The 19,919-nt window shown below is 48.2% G+C and overlaps 1 protein-coding gene across 1 annotated transcript in view; it reads right to left on the bottom strand.

Annotated features, from left to right (window-relative positions):
• MED27 (mediator complex subunit 27) overlaps positions 1–19,173 on the bottom strand; it is a 170,450-nt gene extending 151,277 nt beyond the window's left edge. Inside the window, exons 1-2 of the mRNA XM_077284721.1 lie at positions 18,891–19,173; positions 17,590–17,734 (exon numbers count right to left, since the gene is read on the bottom strand). Coding sequence (XP_077140836.1) covers positions 17,590–17,734; positions 18,891–19,096 — 351 coding nt within the window. The 5' untranslated portion in view covers positions 19,097–19,173. The remainder of the gene's footprint in view (positions 1–17,589; positions 17,735–18,890) is intronic.
• Positions 19,174–19,919: the final 746 nt, after the last annotated feature.

Genomic DNA, 19,919 nt, shown 5'->3' with positions numbered 1-19,919 from the left:
TTTACCATAATGTAATGATTACAATTAAACTTTCATATATTATAGATTCATTATCCACCAACTGAAATTTGTCCGGTCTTTTATTGTTTTAATACTGATGATTTTGGCATACAACTCCTGATAACCCAAAAAACCTGTCTCAATAAATTAGCATATTTCACCCATCCAATCAAATAAAAGTGTTTTTTAATAACAAACAAAAAAACCATCAAATAATAATGTTCAGTTATGCACTCAATACTTGGTCGGGAATCCTTTGGCAGAAATGACTGCTTCAATGCGGCGTGGCATGGAGGCAATCAGCCTGTGACACTGCTGAGATGTTATGGAGGCCCAGGATGCTTCAATAGCGGCCTTAAGCTCATCCAGAGTGTTGGGTCTTGCGTCTCTCAACTTTCTCTTCACAATATCCCACAGATTCTCTATGGGGTTCAGGTCAGGAGAGTTGGCAGGCCAATTGAGCACAGTAATACCATGGTCAGTAAACCATTTACCAGTGGTTTTGGCACTGTGAGCAGGTGCCAGGTCGTGCTGAAAAATGAAATCTTCATCTCCATAAAGCATTTCAGCATTTCCCCAGGTCAAGCCACTTTTGAACCATAAACAGCGGCAGAAGCGCCTGACCTGGGCTACAGAGAAGCAGCACTGGACTGTTGCTAAGTGGTCCCAAGTACTTTTTTCTGATGAAAGCAAATTTTGCATGTCATTCGGAAATCAAGGTGCCAGAGTCTGGAGGAAGACTAGGGAGAAGGAAATGTCAAAATGCCTGAAGTCCAGTGTCAAGTACCCACAGTCAGTGATGGTGTGCGTTGCCATGTCAGCTGCTGGTGTTGGTCCACTGTGTTTCATCAAGGGCAGGGTCAATGCAGCTAGCTATCAGGAGATTTTGGAGCACTTCATGCTTCCATCGGCTGAAATGCTTTATGGAGATGAAGATTTCATTTTTCAGCACGACCTGGCACCTGCTCACAGTGCCAAAACCACTGGTAAATGGTTTACTGACCATGGTATTACTGTGCTCAATTGGCCTGCCAACTCTCCTGACCTGAACCCCATAGAGAATCTGTGGGATATTGTGAAGAGAAAGTTGAGAGACGCAAGACCCAACACTCTGGATGAGCTTAAGGCCGCTATTGAAGCATCCTGGGCCTCCATAACATCTCAGCAGTGTCACAGGCTGATTGCCTCCATGCCACGCCGCATTGAAGCAGTCATTTCTGCCAAAGGATTCCCGACCAAGTATTGAGTGCATAACTGAACATTATTATTTGATGGTTTTTTTGTTTGTTATTAAAAAACACTTTTATTTGATTGGACGGGTGAAATATGCTAATTTATTGAGACAGGTTTTTTGGGTTATCAGGAGTTGTATGCCAAAATCATCAGTATTAAAACAATAAAAGACCTGACAAATTTCAGTTGGTGGATAATGAATCTATAATATATGAAAGTTTAATTGTAATCATTACATTATGGTAAATAATGAAATTTTACACTATATGCTAATTTTTTGAGAAGGACCTGTATAATACCCTCTTCCACTGAATGGGGGTCCAGAGCAGACCCCTATGGTGCTGAGGTTTGGCCGTGGACCTCTATTGGAGCAGTAATGTGATTATATACTACCAGTCCTAATACATGTCTGTGCAGGGAATTGGCCCTATGGAAGACTAGCAGAATGGGGTCCTCACAACCCTCCACACGTAGCGAGACCGAAGAGCAGGGTCACTAACGGCCATTTAATATAAATAAAAAAAATAACAGTAGAGACTTGTAAATGAGCCTGGCTGTACAACCACAATGAAAACCTCCATTCTCTACACTGCAGGCTGCATCTGGAGAACTCGCTTTAGATTTTACAATTCTGCATATAATGTTTCGGAGGTTTATTACAGAGCAGCAGAGGTGCCCCTCCCCCACCATACCTGCAGACATAAGTGCACATCCTGAGAGGCGGGAAAGATTTGCCGTGAAGCGCTGCCGTGAGTGTTGACAACGTAATTAGCATCTCTTGACCGTTGTCAGCCAGCGGCAGCCCAGGCGTGTCCCCTGCTCGCACTCTCACCGCCGCACACTCAGGTTGAGACAGTTTTGCTCCCCTCTCTCCTGTGAGGAAATCTCAAGAGAAGTGTTTGGATACGAGCCCTGATGGCGGTCCACGGCCAAGGCTGAAGTCAGAAAGAAGGACAATAGGGAAAGTTCTGTGTAGGAAAAGAAGAATGGGGGACAGGAGAGGGGGCTTCAATGTAAGTCCTCAAGGGTGTGCAAGGGGCACCAGGATTAGTCTCACCATGTAGGAGAATAAAAATGATTACTCTCTGTTATCAGCCATTACTGGGGAGAGGTGACTGTAGGACAGATGACTACAATCAGTTACTTCCTGCTAGGAGCAGCACCTGTCTCATGAGCTCCAGGACTTCCAGGAGGAGGACCAGAGTCTGCCTCTCTTCTCTCCAGGGAGATGCAGGCTTCCTGGCAGGCCAGCATGGTTTCCCAGTTTATGCCGACGGGAGACAGGGAGCAGCAGTGGCGGCAACTGCCTCAGAAGGGAGTGAGGAGGTCAAGACGGGTGAGAAAGTGTACCCACCTACTCTAACCCCGAGACGGCTCATCGTCTACCCAAAGAGGGAGACAGGGAAACTCCAGGCCCCAGAAGAGCCCAGACAGTTCCTGGAGGGAGATGAGAGCCAGCGAGTCCACAAGTTCATTCTCCTCCCCAGTCGTCTCCATGTTGCGCGAGTACAAGGATGCCGGCAAAGCACTACCTCGGCTGAAGGAGGAGCTGTGGGAGGCCCGGGGGTCCTGAACACCTGTGCCTCCAACAAGGTAAGACCAGTAACCTTCCAGAGGTTTAAAGCCCTCAGAGATGAGGTGGTCCGGTTAGTGCTCCTCCGAGAGGGAATTGACAAAAGCACAGGTCCCTTCTTGGAGAGGTTTAAGAACTCAAGGAGGACGAAGTTGTGACAGGAGTCCCACGTGCTGGAACAAGCTGGGAGAGCGAGTCGCAAAGCTAACAAGGAAGCGGCCTCCAAGCACGGCAGTGGACTCCCACAGCAGGAGCCAAAGTGTTGCGTGAGGATGAGGAGGAAGAGTGCGGTATGCTGAGAGAATTCCAAGAGCTGGAGTCTCCTGTGGACCTGAATAGGTTTTCTTTTGGGGAATACGAACCAGTGGAGGACACCAAAAAGAGGAAAGACTAAGGAGACTGCACGGGGGGGGGGATGGCGAGTTAAAAGTATATACCAAAGTATGATGTTACACCTACCACCTCCTGTGTAAACCCCACCAAATCTAAAGGCAAGAGCCCTGCAGTAGATCCGGGGCATAGACAAGGTGGGGAGAGGAGGACGACATCCATCGATGCTGCCATCTGTGTGGGGAACAGTGCAGGGCTAGAGGCTGTAGAGGTACTCACGGCGCCGGACATAGGGGATGCTGTGAAGTTTCCCTCCCTGCGGTTATCACCGGGGCCGAGAGCGAAAAGGATGTCCACGCCATAGCGAGTAGGGGACGGTGTGTGCAGACTCCATCTCTGCCCACTGCGGCTGAGCCAGCCGACACCGAGGCTGCAGAGGGCTGGGCCGAGGAGCATGTCATGGCAAAAGGGGGGCGCACTGTTGTGACAGGGTCGCAGTGCGCCTCAATAGAGGAGAAGAGGCACGTGGCTGGGACAGGGGAGCCGCGTGTCAAGAATGTTACTGCAGAAAAGCAGCAAGGAAAAAATAAAACAGCCACTGCTGTGACAGGGGGGCAGTGTGCCCCAGCGCCCAAACAGGACACTATACCCCCATAGTCTGTGGCTACAAGGCAGGCGGCTAACAAACATTCTGCTCAGGACAATAGGGGGAAGGGCGCTCCAAGGTCACAGCAGAAAGTCAGCACTGAACCAAAGAAAGCGGGTGTGGTGCTGCACCCCTCCCTCGGTCCAGCAGGTGTGATTGAAGACACCAGACACAAGGGAGGAAGGAATGGATGTGACTGTGGAAGGTGCAGACAACAGTGGAACAAATGGTGGTGAGAATAGTAGTAATGGGGTGACGGGAGGTGGCAGTAATGGTAAGGGGATTGAAAGAAGCTGTGCAGAAAATGATGGGCGTAGTAGTGGAGTGGGTGGTGGGCGTAGTAGTGGAGTGAGTGGTGGGCATAGTAGTGGATAGAGTGGTGGGCATAGTAGTGGATAGAGTGGTGGGCATAGTAGTGGATAGAGTGGTGGGCATAGTAGTGGATAGAGTGGTGGGCATAGTAGTGGATAGAGTGGTGGGCATAGTAGTGGATAGAGTGGTGGGCATAGTAGTGGATAGAGTGGTGGGCATAGTAGTGGATAGAGTGGTGGGCATAGTAGTGGATAGAGTGGTGGGCATAGTAGTGGATAGAGTGGTGGGCATAGTAGTGGATAGAGTGGTGGGCATAGTAGTGGATAGAGTGGTGGGCATAGTAGTGGATAGAGTGGTGGGCATAGTAGTGGATAGAGTGGTGGGCATAGTAGTGGATAGAGTGGTGGGCATAGTAGTGGATAGAGTGGTGGGCATAGTAGTGGATAGAGTGGTGGGCATAGTAGTGGATAGAGTGGTGGGCATAGTAGTGGATAGAGTGGTGGGCATAGTAGTGGATAGAGTGGTGGGCATAGTAGTGGATAGAGTGGTGGGCATAGTAGTGGATAGAGTGGTGGGCATAGTAGTGGATAGAGTGGTGGGCATAGTAGTGGATAGAGTGGTGGGCATAGTAGTGGATAGAGTGGTGGGCATAGTAGTGGATAGAGTGGTGGGCATAGTAGTGGATAGAGTGGTGGGCATAGTAGTGGATAGAGTGGTGGGCATAGTAGTGGATAGAGTGGTGGGCATAGTAGTGGATAGAGTGGTGGGCATAGTAGTGGATAGAGTGGTGGGCATAGTAGTGGATAGAGTGGTGGGCATAGTAGTGGATAGAGTGGTGGGCATAGTAGTGGATAGAGTGGTGGGCATAGTAGTGGATAGAGTGGTGGGCATAGTAGTGGATAGAGTGGTGGGCATAGTAGTGGATAGAGTGGTGGGCATAGTAGTGGATAGAGTGGTGGGCATAGTAGTGGATAGAGTGGTGGGCATAGTAGTGGATAGAGTGGTGGGCATAGTAGTGGATAGAGTGGTGGGCATAGTAGTGGATAGAGTGGTGGGCATAGTAGTGGATAGAGTGGTGGGCATAGTAGTGGATAGAGTGGTGGGCATAGTAGTGGATAGAGTGGTGGGCATAGTAGTGGATAGAGTGGTGGGCATAGTAGTGGATAGAGTGGTGGGCATAGTAGTGGATAGAGTGGTGGGCATAGTAGTGGATAGAGTGGTGGGCATAGTAGTGGATAGAGTGGTGGGCATAGTAGTGGATAGAGTGGTGGGCATAGTAGTGGATAGAGTGGTGGGCATAGTAGTGGATAGAGTGGTGGGCATAGTAGTGGATAGAGTGGTGGGCATAGTAGTGGATAGAGTGGTGGGCATAGTAGTGGATAGAGTGGTGGGCATAGTAGTGGATAGAGTGGTGGGCATAGTAGTGGATAGAGTGGTGGGCATAGTAGTGGATAGAGTGGTGGGCATAGTAGTGGATAGAGTGGTGGGCATAGTAGTGGATAGAGTGGTGGGCATAGTAGTGGATAGAGTGGTGGGCATAGTAGTGGATAGAGTGGTGGGCATAGTAGTGGATAGAGTGGTGGGCATAGTAGTGGATAGAGTGGTGGGCATAGTAGTGGATAGAGTGGTGGGCATAGTAGTGGATAGAGTGGTGGGCATAGTAGTGGATAGAGTGGTGGGCATAGTAGTGGATAGAGTGGTGGGCATAGTAGTGGATAGAGTGGTGGGCATAGTAGTGGATAGAGTGGTGGGCATAGTAGTGGATAGAGTGGTGGGCATAGTAGTGGATAGAGTGGTGGGCATAGTAGTGGATAGAGTGGTGGGCATAGTAGTGGATAGAGTGGTGGGCATAGTAGTGGATAGAGTGGTGGGCATAGTAGTGGATAGAGTGGTGGGCATAGTAGTGGATAGAGTGGTGGGCATAGTAGTGGATAGAGTGGTGGGCATAGTAGTGGATAGAGTGGTGGGCATAGTAGTGGATAGAGTGGTGGGCATAGTAGTGGATAGAGTGGTGGGCATAGTAGTGGATAGAGTGGTGGGCATAGTAGTGGATAGAGTGGTGGGCATAGTAGTGGATAGAGTGGTGGGCATAGTAGTGGATAGAGTGGTGGGCATAGTAGTGGATAGAGTGGTGGGCATAGTAGTGGATAGAGTGGTGGGCATAGTAGTGGATAGAGTGGTGGGCATAGTAGTGGATAGAGTGGTGGGCATAGTAGTGGATAGAGTGGTGGGCATAGTAGTGGATAGAGTGGTGGGCATAGTAGTGGATAGAGTGGTGGGCATAGTAGTGGATAGAGTGGTGGGCATAGTAGTGGATAGAGTGGTGGGCATAGTAGTGGATAGAGTGGTGGGCATAGTAGTGGATAGAGTGGTGGGCATAGTAGTGGATAGAGTGATGGGCATAGCAGTGGAGTGAATGAGGACAGCAGCCCTGGTGTTGGTGGAGAGGAAGTCGTTAATGGTCCCACTGATCCTCCAGCGGTGGCGGGGGCTTCAGCCCTAAGCTATTCAGGAGCTGTCACTGCTGGGGATAGTAGTGAGCCCTTGTCTGGTTGCCCTGTGGATGGTGACTTGTAGCAGAGCTTCCTGGACACCCTGAGGAAAGGGGAGAGTTTCATCAACGTAGAGGGGAGGGAGGTTGGTCTTTCTGGATCGAGACATGGTCTTTCAGCCTTCCAAGATAGAGGGGCAGAGACTGTCTGGTCTCTGCCGACACCAGGGCAAAGGAGTAACAGTAGGAATGTAGCCCGTATTCAGTGGGTAAGTAAGGATGCCTGCCCTGATCGGTCGAAGGTTGCTGAGCTACTGCTGGGAATGGGCTTTGCGGCATATGACATCTTTGCCTTGCTCCATCCCTATGGGACGCCTACTTCGATGTCAGCTTCATGAGACCGGAGGGCCTTGATCTGTTCTGGTCTTGCCATGAGCTGGCTCGGGGTCACCCTGAAGGGCGGCAGAGTTTCTTTCCTCTTGCAATATCACGTCAGAACTAAGTCAGGAAGGTGACCGTTTTGACCACTAGCGAGTCACTTTCCTGTATGGACATCTCCACCTGGGTTGGTCGATACCGCAACATCGTCGATATTCATGAGAAGACCCGTGATGACATGGTATCTGGTCAGGGGCCTGGACCCTCATGATAAAATTGAAGGTTTCAGAAAACACCGTTACCCATATCCCTCCCTCAACATTTTTGGGGAGGGACAAGATCTTTATTTTCTTCAGGGGGCAGCCTAAGGTTTGTCACAGGTGCGGCAGCCCCACACACTTTAGTGCGCAGTGTACCACACAGAATTGCGCACTGTGTGGGGACATTGGTCATCTCGCTGCTACCTGTGGCAGGATTAGGTGTAACTTTTGTGGTAACCTCGGTCACCCGTTCAGTCGCTTTCTGCGTTCCTTTGCCAATGCGGTCTTGAAAGCGGCGAGTGCGGGACAGGCAAAAGGAGAGACTAATCTTGCCGGTTAAGGAACCAGTAGGGGTGGAGGAGGCAGGGAACGGGTGAGGAGCAAGCTGCCACCATCCAAAATCAGGCAGCAGGAGCAGCACCATTGGAACAGGGGCAGGGAACAATGTCCCTCAACTCTGACTCGAGTACTTCACTTGTAGTTGAGGATCCTACAAACAGCAAATTGAGTGAGGAAGTCAAGAGACTTGAATGGGAGGACTGACTCTCAAGCCTTGATCCAGGGGCCATTGGAAGGTCCAGCCGCCCCCCCTCTGGTTTGTCTCTGCAAACCAGTTTTGGGCCCTCCAGGACTCCACTCCAGAGGGAGAGGACGGATACCCATGGCCGGAGGTTGCGGACATGGTTGTTGGGGCTCAGGAGGTTGCTGAGCCTTCTTCTCGGGGGCAAACAAAAGGCCCTCTAGGGACAGGGGGTGCTAAAAACAGGACCACCAGACAAGGGCCAGAATGGATGTAAGGAGAGAATGGATGAGTCAGTTTGTCTTACGTGCACTAAAAACTCATCATTGTCAGAGGAAGAGGGTGAAAGTGTTGGGGGGTGTGAAGAAAAAGGCTATCTAATTCAATCAATCATGATGGCGGCACCCATCTCGTTGATGCTGGCAACCATTAATGTTTCCAGCGTAAAGTCAGAAGCGGCAAGGTACACGGCCTTTCATTTTCTTGGCCAACTTGACTCCAACATTTTGTTTTGGCAGGAGATAAGGTTGACTGACATATCAACCATGATTAAAGCAAGGTGTGAGTGGAGGCATGAGCATGGGTGACGGTCCTTTTTAAGACCGAAGCTGTTGAATGCAGGCAATTAATCGAATTAGAAATGGGGAGATGCTTGATCCTAGATGTCTCCATGGGGAAACATGAGCTTCGGCTCTTTAACATCTATGGTCCCCAGTCCAAGTGGGACCGAAAATGTCTCTTCATGAAGATCAAACCTTTTTTTATTTTCGAGACGACAGGTGGTCTTTGAAGGGGAATTTCAACAATGTCACAAGACCTTGTGAGAGAAGAGGTTCCGAAGACCGGCAGGCTTACGACTGTCACGCTAAACAGGATAGTAAGTGAGGCACGCCTGGTGGATGTTTACATCCGGCACAACACAGGCCACACGGAATTCACTTTTCTTTTTTTTTTTCTTTTTAGAGGTAGTTAGTGCTGATCTAGAATAGACAGGTTTTATTTGAAGGAGGAGCCCGTCTCTTCACCGTGGTCGGTTGTGGAGTTCTCTGATCACTGTTTGATTATGTTTTCTATGAACGTTACAGAGACTCCTCGGATGGGAAGAGGATATTGGAAGCTGAAATAGTCACTCCTTGAGGAAGAAGCTGTAAGACGGTCCTTTGAGGAATTTCTACAGAGCCAGGTACCGCTGCTGGGCCTAAGTAACACTAAGTCAGAGTGGTGGAAGATGTTCAAACATCGGGTAGCGAGATTGTTCAACTCTCGAATCTCAGAAGCCTGAACAGGGATCGCCTGTATCAGAGCCCAAGGAGGAAACTCGAGCATCTTCTCTCAAACTGGAGGTAGCCGCAAGGAGATCTCCAGTGTGAAGTCCTTCTTGAAGACGTGTCAGTATGATAGGCACTTATCTTTGGTTTTTGAGATAGATTACGGGAAGTACTACTCGCCCAAATCTTACAGAAGCTGTAAGGGTACTGTCACACAGTGCAATTTTGATCGCTACGACGGCACGATCCGTGACGTCGCAGCGTCGTATGATTATCGCTCCAGCGTCGTAGACTGCGGTCACACGGTGCAATCACGGCGCTGGAGCGATGCCGAAGTCCCCGGGTAACCAGGGTAAACATTGGGTTACTAAGCGCAGGGCCGCGCTTAGTAACCCGATGTTTACCCTGGTTACCAAAAAAAACAAACAGTACATACTCGCCTTTCGGTGTCCGTCAGGTCCCTTGCCGTCTGCTTCCTGCTCTGACTGAGTGCCGCCGTACAGTGAGAGCAGAGCGCAGCGGTGACGTACATACTTACATTCCGGTGTCTGTCCCCCGGCGTTCTGCTTCTCTCCACTGTGTAAGCACCATAGCCGGAAAGCAGAGCGGTGACGTCACCGCGTCACCGCTGTGCTCGCTTTCCGGCCGGCAGGCGCTCACAGTGCAGAAAAGCTGAGACGCCGGAGGACAGACACCGGAATGTGAGTATGTACTGTTTGTTTTTTTTACATTTACGCTGGTAACCAGAGTAAACATCGGGTTACTAAGCGCGGCCCTGCGCTTAGTTAAACGATGTTTACCCTGGTTACAAGCGAACACATCGCTGGATCGCTGTCACACACAACTATCCAGCGATGTCAGCGGGTGATCAAGCGACGAAAGAAAGTTCCAAACGATCTGCTACGACGTACGATTCTCAGCAGGGTCCCTGATCGCTGCTGCGTGTCAGACACTGCGATATCGTAACGATATCGCTAGAACGTCACGAATCGTACCGTCGTAGCGATCAAAATTGCACTGTGTGACAGTACCCTAAGATGTCAGTGAATAGTAAGATAGTGACGGGGCTGATAGACAGTAAGGGATCCCTGAGAAAGAAAAGATCAGGGATTCTGGAGGTCGTCAGTTCATACTACTAGCACCTCTTGGGAAGGAGGGAACTGGATCATGATAGGATGTCTGCTTTACTGGCTGAAGATCTTCCTAAGCCTCGGGATGACCTCTTGCCGGGCAGTTTGGCAGAAGCAATCACAGAAGAGGAATTGAGACTGGCGATCGATGGGCTCAGGCCCCCCACCCAAAAAAAAAAAGTCCAGATGGCTTAACATCAGAGTTCTTTAGGACCTTTAGGGACTCCTTAGTCCCCCTCTTGACTCAGGTGTTTAAGGAGTGCCTTTCCTTAGGGCACTCTGCCAAGATCATTAAGCAGGTCAGTTTTGATCATTTTGTAAAAGGGTAAAGATCCGCCATGCATTGAGAATTGGCGTACCATAGCACTTCTCAATGTGGACAGGAAGATTTTGGCTAAGATACTTTTCAACAGGCTGGTGAAGTTTGCACTGCGGCTCCTTTCGGAGGCTCAGCACTATTGCATTCCTGGCCATACCAATTTCAGTGCTGTTCTAGGTGTCCAAGAGGCCATGGAGCAAGGCAGGGTGGGCCTTTGGAAGGAGTTCTTGCTGACCCTGGATCAGGCAAAAGCCTTTGATAGGGTCGACCATGAGTAACTCTGGTCCACTCTTTTGAGGTATGGTCTGCATGGGGGGTTTGTGGACTGGTTTAAGACCTTGTACGCAGGGGCTGAGACTTTCCCTCTGGTAAACGGGTGGATTGGACAACCTTTGGTGTAGGATCTGGTGTCCGCCAGAGCTGCCCTCTTAGCCCTTTGCTTTCCATGTTTGCGATTGATCCCTTCCTCAGAAGGGTCGACTGTGGACCGCTGGCAGGGGTGAGTATGGGTGGGATGGCACCAGAGGCTATCCTGAGGGTAGTGGCCTATGCGGACGATGTCACAGTCTTTGTTTCTTCTCAAGAGGAGGTAATGGTGGTGATCTCAGAAGTGGAGAGCTACTCGAAGGCATCAGAGTCCAAGGTCAACAAGGACAAGTGTGAGAGTCTCTGGCTGGGAGATGGGGAACATGCCAAAGTCCTGGGCATCGAATTTGGCCAAGGTGATTACCCCCCGAAAAACTGGGAAGGCAGAATCATAGGTGTCGCCTAAGGAGTGGACAAATGGAAGGAATGGTCTTTGACCGAGGGAAAGGGTTGGCCTGTGCACCGGTAGATTAGCCTTGCTAATCTACCTGTGCAGCGACTGTGTCTTGCCAGAGCCTCTCTGGACACCGGTCTACAGTCTGTTCATCCAGATGTTATGGGGGAATAGACTGAACCTAGTCAAGTGGGAGGTCACTTACCGCATGAGGAGACTAGGGGGGGGGTTAAACATGGTGAACCCCGTGGTGTTCTTAGTGAACACCTTTTTGAAAGTTAACTTTGCAAACCTTTGGAAAGAGAGGGCTCCTCCGTGGGTATTCTCCTGCAAGGGATGGTTTCAGCCTTTCTTCCAGCAATGGGAGACAGGAGGAAGATTGAAGGATCGTCGCACACTGCATGGGCATCTCCCGGCTTATGTCACCCCAGTTCTGAAAATGATGTGCTGGTGAGGTCTGGGAATTTGGGAGGTGAGGTCCCTCCCGAGGAAACTCCTAGACATGTGGATCTTTCTTTCGCATTTTCAGAGACCATTGGTCCTCAAGGACTGCCCAAGTCAGGATCTAGAGGTTGGGTTGAGTTTGTTAAATTCTAATAGGATCCCCAAGAAGTACTGGGACTTGACTTGGCGCTGCTTCCAAGGTAAGCTGTATGTGAGGGACAATATGAAGTACAGGAGCACTGAGGAAAAGAATTGCCCCTGTGAGGCTTGTGCTACCATTCTGGAACTTACTTTATGTCATTCATTTCTAGTGCTAGGATATCAATTGCTGCTCTTATTATACTCCGCTACAATTATTATCTTCTGGATTTAGGGTTATTGTCCTTGCACTGCTCATATTGTCAGCAGATATTTTGCCCATTGAGGATAATGAGGAGCGCTACCACCATCGGCTCCGGCTACCAACCTCCAAGTCCCAGACTTAAGGATACCGGCCCTTTAAGTGCAACAAAGATTTATTATTGCATTTGCACCAAGTCAAGGCAGCTGATCAATAGAAACTTATTGAGGGGTGAGAGCTCTTCATAGCAATGTATCGACTGGTGAGCCGAAATAACACACAAAATTAAAGATCGGAGAAATGGATGCCATGAAAAAAATTTTGAAATATAAAAAGGAGAAATGGTAAATAAATTAATAGGAAAAAGAAGAATAAAATATTTAGAATATGAGATTAATCAGCGGCGCCTGCGAGGATTCGATTATTACTATCCACAGCTCATGGAGGAGACACGTGATGAGTTTATAAGGAGGGATCCATTATTTAATCAGCAGAAATGACAGCTTATTACAAATCAGACTCAATGATCGTGGTCAGCTTAGCGGGATCCTCAAGTATGAAGAGAATGAGCCCACACAAGATAATCCAGGGTGAGACACAGTGGCAAAGGGCAGACACATATACCCCTGCGGGGGGTAGTATGGGGGGAGTCGCGACGCGTGGACACATTTACTCTGGGGAAGGAGGGGGGTTCGCAATGGGCAGACACATTTACACGGGAGGGGGTCGCAACGGGCAAACATATTTGCCCTGGAAGGGGTGGCGAAGGGCGGACACATTTACTTTGGGGGTTGCTACATGTGGCCATTTACACTAGGGTTAGCTATGGGGAGGCAAATTTACCCTGGGGGTCGCAACGGGAGGATACATTTACACTGAGGGTTGCAATGTGTGAGCACAGTTACACTAGAGGTCACTACTAGTGACGAGTGAACGTGCATGGTTAAGGTTTTATCCATGCATACTCAGGTGCTAACAGAGTGTCTTTGGCATGCTCAAATTATATTTTCGAGACCCCGCAGCTGCTAGACAGCCATAACACATGCAATCATTACCTGTTTGTTAGGCCACCATTGCAAATCATTAAAAATAAAGTCAGACCCCATACAGATGAAATCAGGGGTAATGCAGTGCTTGGTTATGGATTTTTCGGAAATATTAACACCCCTTTTTCAGACTTTTTTGCAAAAGGTATAAATTGCTTGGTTTTTTTCCCTCTTTTAATAGCTGCGAGTGCAGTCAGAAAAAAAAAATCCCTTGTCTCCTTCACATAAATAAGCCGCGGATCCAGCCGAGCATTTCCATCCTACAGCCACCAGAGAGTTCATGCAAATTATTTTTCCTGGGGCGAACTTACCACGGGAAGATAAACCGTAACAAAATTACGTAATGAGCGCGCATGGCTCCCCTGGAAGAGCTGCTCCAGAGACTGAAACGAGGTACAAGGACAAGAGAACAGTAGGAAGAAGTTGCATTGTATCAAGTTCTCGCAACCTCCCACAAGGGACACAAACTGTCCCTATGGGACCCTTGGATCTCTTTTGAGGGCCTCATTGGAACCTGCGGTTATTAATGGGCATCTTGATGTTTAATTTTACTTTTTTTGTTTTTACTGTTTGGATAATACAGAGAAAAACTGTCAACTGGATAATATAATTTGTTTGAATTCCTTGATCTCTGCTGTCAATAAAAGCGATCATTTTTTACTTTCATCTAGATTGGAATGTAGTTTCTCACAGATGAAGGTTTGTTACAGTTGGATCCAGTTTGGTCAATCCGCTGTGGTCTTCAGACTATTTCATTGTAACACAATCAGAGGAGTTGCCTGAACTGTATTCACAACTGTAACAAACCCACATCTGTGAATAGCATTAAACAGACTCTGTACAGGCGCTCGGCGCTCCATGGTGCGGCCATTGATTTATATTCCCCTTCCCATCTTCTTGTTTTCCATCCATCTCCGCCTTTCTTTTGCTCTATATGAAGCCAGAGCTGTCAATCAAAGAAGAGGAGATGAAGAAAAAGAGAAAACAAGCAGGTGTGTATAAATGACTGGCCGCGCTGTGGGACTTTGTCAGCAAAGAATAACTGTACAAACTGAGTCCCCTTAAGTTTGCTGATATTTTCATGCTCTACTAACTGTCAGTGAATGGAAAATGTTTGCATGCATACAATGACTGACACGTCTCCTGAAAACAGCCAATAAATATAATGGTGCAATGGTCCAGAGCTGGTGGTAAAATTATGCACCCAGCATTCACAAGCCATGCCGTGGGTCCCCACTGTGTTGGCTTATTTTCAACTGACTGACAGCAATCAAGGTGGATTCTTAAGATTTCAAGAAATTCATATAAACATGGGCAATGATTCCGGATGTGGTCTGGAGGGCAGCCATAGGGCCAAGGCAAAGACTAATTGAATTTTTGAGCTTAGGGTGATGGTGGGCGTGTAGGTGTTCAGGGGCGAGCATTTTTCAAGCCTGATATTTGGACTGTAGGAAAGGTCCCTGTCCTTTGCTTGCATCCAGAGCAGCCGAACCTGCTGACACAGGGATTATGCTAAATCCAGGGCAAGAACACCTCCCAAACGCCGAGCGAGAGCTTGTTAAGCGGCTGAAGTTTGCTGTCAGGTTCTACATTTCTCGCTGGCGCCCTTCACAAGCGTCCTCTGGGTTATTGGCCTGTTTTCCCGGCTTGCATGCTATCTGCCTGCCACATAGTTACTCAAGCAAGCAGTAATGTTAGAACGGGCAGCGGGAGGGAGCGGGAGATGCCCTTATCTCAGCTCATCAAATATACAAGGTGGAGGCAGCAAATGGGGGCTGGGGGCCGCACATTAATTATTGAAGAGCAGGGAAAACAAAATATAGAACAGCAAAAAACAGCTGCCGCTTCAAAAGGAGAGTGCAAAACGGCACAAAAGTCAGCAGCAGTCAACAGGGGACGGGAGGAGTAAGTGTGTAAAATAAAAGCAAACCATAACCCAAAGTCACTGACCCGGCATTGACAGGAACGTATGGATTCAAAGGAGCGGCTGCAGAATTAACACAGCAACCCATGCTGCCAGCGGAAAGGCTTGGTGTCCCCCGTAAAGTCAGCTGCTGAATCCAGAGTCAGTTGAATGCTCCTTGATCATATGAATAGTGGAACATGTTTTAATGTCAGATTAAACCAGAAAATAAATAAATATTATATATGTATGTGTATATGTATATATATATTACACACACACACAGCAGAAGACGTCAACGCTCCCTTTTCCTTGGTTCAATACTTTATTGGAAATCTATGTGCACGAATGACACAGTGCGGTCTTCAATACATCTTACTTATTTCGGAATATCATTCCTTAATCATAGAGGTTTTGCACGTACTAAAAAAAATAATCAAACCAGACTGCCACTGCCACATACTCCAATTACAAAAAGTATGCAGAAGAGGCAGGATGGTTTGAAAAACCTTTTTAAACAGGGATTTTTTGTATGAGTAAAACATCTATGATTAAGGAATGACATTCCTAAACAAGCAAGATATATTAAAAACCATACTACATGTCATTTGTGCACATAGATTTCCAATAAAGCACTGAACCTAGGAAAACTAAATGCAAACTTCTTCTGCTGATATACTTTTGCCTGCTCGGGCTGTCGTGCACCCAAGATGCAAGTGATGCAGGTTTGGCAAGCTGTCATGTTCTGTGTTTAAAAAAAACAAAAGCAAATGGTGGTCTTATGAGTTTGGGGGGGTAGTTGTGAGACATACAGACCCCATGACCGAGATACTGCAGCGATTAGTAAAACAAGACTTTAATCTTGCGGTGAAGAGAAGAACTGATGATCAATTAATATCTGCACATTTCTGGATCCGGCAGTAATGAGTGGGTGTCAGGCTCTCATCGTCTCCTGATATATGCAGCTTAAAATATCAAGTGTCTAGACGCCCCAAACTGATCCACACCAGTGGAGAAAAGTTAAGAAAAAAAAAATCTCCGTTTAAAAAAAAGGGAAAATTTCAATTTAGACTTTTGAGAGATTGGAAAATGATAGAAGAATGTATGAAGATGAATGTCTGTGCTGCCGCGCGAGGCCTCTAATAAATCAATCACCTTCTCATTTCAGCAGATTACTGCAGTAAGCAAAAAAAATAAAAAAAATAAAATATCCGTCTCCGAAGTCCCAGACGATGGAAAACGGCTGCAAACAGGAACAGCAGAGGAGGCACTAACAGGCAGCTGATACAGGGCACAATAATATCTACTGGCCCGCCACTCACCATTATAACAAAGCTGTCTGCCATTAGTAAGTCCACTATCGGGGTTATATTTGTAGGGAAGTTTTCCCATTACAGCCACTGAATATATGGAGTCCCAACTTGGCAAGAGAGGTCACTTGCTTTACTCTCTGTCTCTCTAATGCCAATAGACAAGATCGGAGAGAGCAGCGCAGATGTCTACAGCCAGCTCCCCACACATTTTACCAGTGAATGCCAGGGGGCCCCATTCTCCCCACTTACGAGACATGTGTATATGCCAGAAATGTCCTAAAGGAGAGATGCATGTGTGCTCTACAGTCAGATCTAACATGTGAAGCCCATAGGTAGCAGTCCAGCGCAGTGCCTGGAGGCTCAGGTGGTCAGACCCCACTGGGCATAAATATACAGCCTATTTGAATGGCCAGTTCACCAAAACAATGAAGGAGCTTCACAAAACCCAAAATTACTTGAAGGGTCAACGTATCACCATTTTCAGGATCACGGCTTGTGTCAAAGACTTGAACTTTTCTTCTTCATATTCTGCAGTTTAAAAATTTAAAAACCTTTTGGTTTGGTGGATACAATGTGGATTAACTGTTCAGATTTTGTGGCAGAAAACCAGCCGTGTATAACTAACAGCCAGGGCTGTGGAGTCTGTAAGTCAAACCACCACCTCCGACTCCTCAATTTCCCTGACTTTCGACTCCACAGTCCTGGTAACAACAAAGTGGGTAAAAAATGTACCAGGTCAAAGCAGAAATGGATCTGTGGTGTGGAACTAACATTTGTGGTATGTTAATCTCAGCCGCACAACGCATGTATCACAAGAGGATTTGTCTCCACTTCTCACAGCTGAGGGTTTGAGGAGATATATATACAGAATATAACAAGACTTCATAAAATGAGAAGGTAACACATAAGGTCAGGGACATACTGGCACCACCCAGCTTTTTCCAGGAACAGATATAACTGAGACCTGGCACGATCAATATGAAAACAACTACTGAGGTCCCTAATTAACATGAAAAGTAAGTTCCGGGCCCCCGCTTCTAAGCAATAGAAGCCAGGGGATAGGAATATAGCGCCCCGGCACATTTACTAATACACTCCATTTCTGATCTCCGTAAAATGGATTCCAAACTCCACTGCGTATAATGCTAAGGGTCAGTGTGCGGGAAAACCAGTATGAAGCAGTAATACAGTGGTCTGCAACTGGGAGACTACACACTCCAGACTGCAGCTGTCAGGGCATACTGGGAGTTGTAGTCTCACGATGGCTGGACAGTAAGGTTGGCAGTATAGAGCAGTACAGTATGAGGGGGTGCCCCTACTTACCTTATTTGACCACTTATAGGCCTGAAGCAGCTGGCTGTACAGCGGGGTCTTGTCATGGACAGGGTCCAGGCTCAGTAGGCCGCTGTTATGGAGCGGGTGGTTCTCAGACGGTTTTCCCACCAAATTGCTGAGTCGCTCAAGTTCGCTGCAGAGAAAGAAAGAGGAATCAGCAACCACAACCTGCTGCTCTTGGGGTTGTACTACAACTCCCAATATGTCCTGATGAGATGGGGAATGCAAGAAGAGTGAAGAGCAAAGTAATCCAGCAGCAGAAAAACACACTGCTCCTGTGATGGGGCACTATCCCATCGCTCTGATTGAGCGGCAGCCTTACCCGCCACCAACCATCAATGCCAACTCTATGGACGTGGCATCTACAAGTGCGCCGCCTACAGGCCGTGTCCAGTCAGTGCAAGACCAACAAAGCTCATTGTGATGTGCCATACATGCGACACCCTGTAACAAGTTATCAGCACGTGTGCTAACTGTATACACTGTAACAAACGCCCAGCTACGACAAGTATTAGGTCGGGACAAGCTGTAGCCTCAGGATATAAACTGAACAGCAAAAAGGTTTTGTTTAAACCCAGAAAACCTGTCCAGATCTAATGCATCTCACAGTAGAGGGTTTGTTACAAATGTATCCAGTCTGTACAATCCTTTACTGTGGACTGTGGACTGATACATTATAACAAACTAGCAGCACATAAGCAACCTTTGACCTGTACCGTACACTGGCACCAAACCCTCAGCTGTGAGGAAGAAGAGGAGGTCTGTAGAGGTTTCTTCAATCTCTGGATGTACATGCGATTGTTCCTATTCACTGACTGCAAGAAGGTGCAATTACAGGAAAGAATAACACCAGTACTGCCCTAACACCCACCGCTGAGGGTTTGCTGCAGACAATCCTCTATGCATTCCAGGCCGGGACACTGTAACGAACCATCAGCAGTACAGCAGAGACATGTGATGACGGGGTACACGGGAACGAACCCTCAGCTGTGATCAGGACAGGGCTGCAGCCAAGCCAATGTTCCCAGTCACTGAGAGCACATGGACCCCGCGCTTCTGAGGGTTTGTGACAGCCCACTAGTCTGGACAATCCGCTGTGTGGTGCACTGACACATTGTAACAGACTCTCTGTTCAGCAGGGAGACAGACTGCACACTGTAACAAAACCTCAGCTGTGAGAAGCCATGTGTCACAGTTGCTGCATTCCCTGGCAGCAAGCAGAAATACGGAAACAGATGCTGAACCCTGACAGGGCACGCCGGGAGGTGTAGTTCTACATCAGCCCGTACTTGAGGTCCCGGTTGACGCAGTGCAGGTTGTCCTGGAAGTCGCTGATGAAGGCTCTCTCCCGGGCCTCCTGGCTCTCCTTGTTCTTCATGCCGTCCTTCAGGCAGTCAAACACCCGGGTGACGCTGGAGCGCAGGGCCTGGATAGAGTGAATGGCCTGGGAGAAGGCCTCCAGGTTCACCCCGACGTTCAACGGGTCCGCCATCATTCTCAGTCCGTCCAGCTGCCGCTGCTGAGGGAACCGTCCGCCGGTGATGACGTCACGGCCGCGAAGAGGACGCTGGGAGTTGTGGTGAGGAGCAGAGCGCGCGTCCGTGAGTCAGGAGCTGTAGTCATGGTGATAAGAGAGTCATTCAGGGGTCTGCCAGAGATGGGGGTCTCCACGGCGGTCACTAAGTAACTAACCCATAGCACTAAACACCCCATGTGTCACTGCTGACGGGGGACATGGAGGCTGCACCAATGTCTGCTCCCCCTGTACTAACACAATAATGTCTGCTCCCCTGTAGTAACACAATAATGTCTGCTCCCCTGTAGTAACACAATAATGTCTGCTCCCCTGTACTAACACAATAATGTCTGCTCCCCCTGTACTAACACAATAATGTCTGCTCCCCTGTACTAACACAATAATGTCTGCTCCCCCTGTACTAACAATAATGTCTGCTCCCCTGTGGTAACACAGTAATGTCTGCTCCCCTGTACTAACACAATAATGTCTGCTCCCCCTGTACTAACACAATAATGTCTGCTCCCCTGTACTAACACAATAATGTCTGCTCCCCTGTACTAACACAATAATGTCTGCTCCCCCTGTACTAACACAATAATGTCTGCTCCCCCTGTGGTAACACAATAATGTCTGCTCCCCTGTAGTAACACAATAATGTCTGCTCCCCTGTACTAACACAATAATGTCTGCTCCCCTGTGGTAACACAATAATGTCTGCTCCCCCTGTAGTAACACAATAATGTCTGCTCCCCTGTACTAACACAATAATGTCTGCTCCCCCTGTACTAACACAATAATG

Source organism: Ranitomeya variabilis, chromosome 2 (assembly GCF_051348905.1).
Source record: "Ranitomeya variabilis isolate aRanVar5 chromosome 2, aRanVar5.hap1, whole genome shotgun sequence".
Lineage (NCBI taxonomy): Eukaryota > Metazoa > Chordata > Amphibia > Anura > Dendrobatidae > Ranitomeya > Ranitomeya variabilis.
The sequence above is the reverse complement of the archived record's forward strand: the minus strand, read 5'-3'. Positions and strand labels throughout refer to the sequence as shown.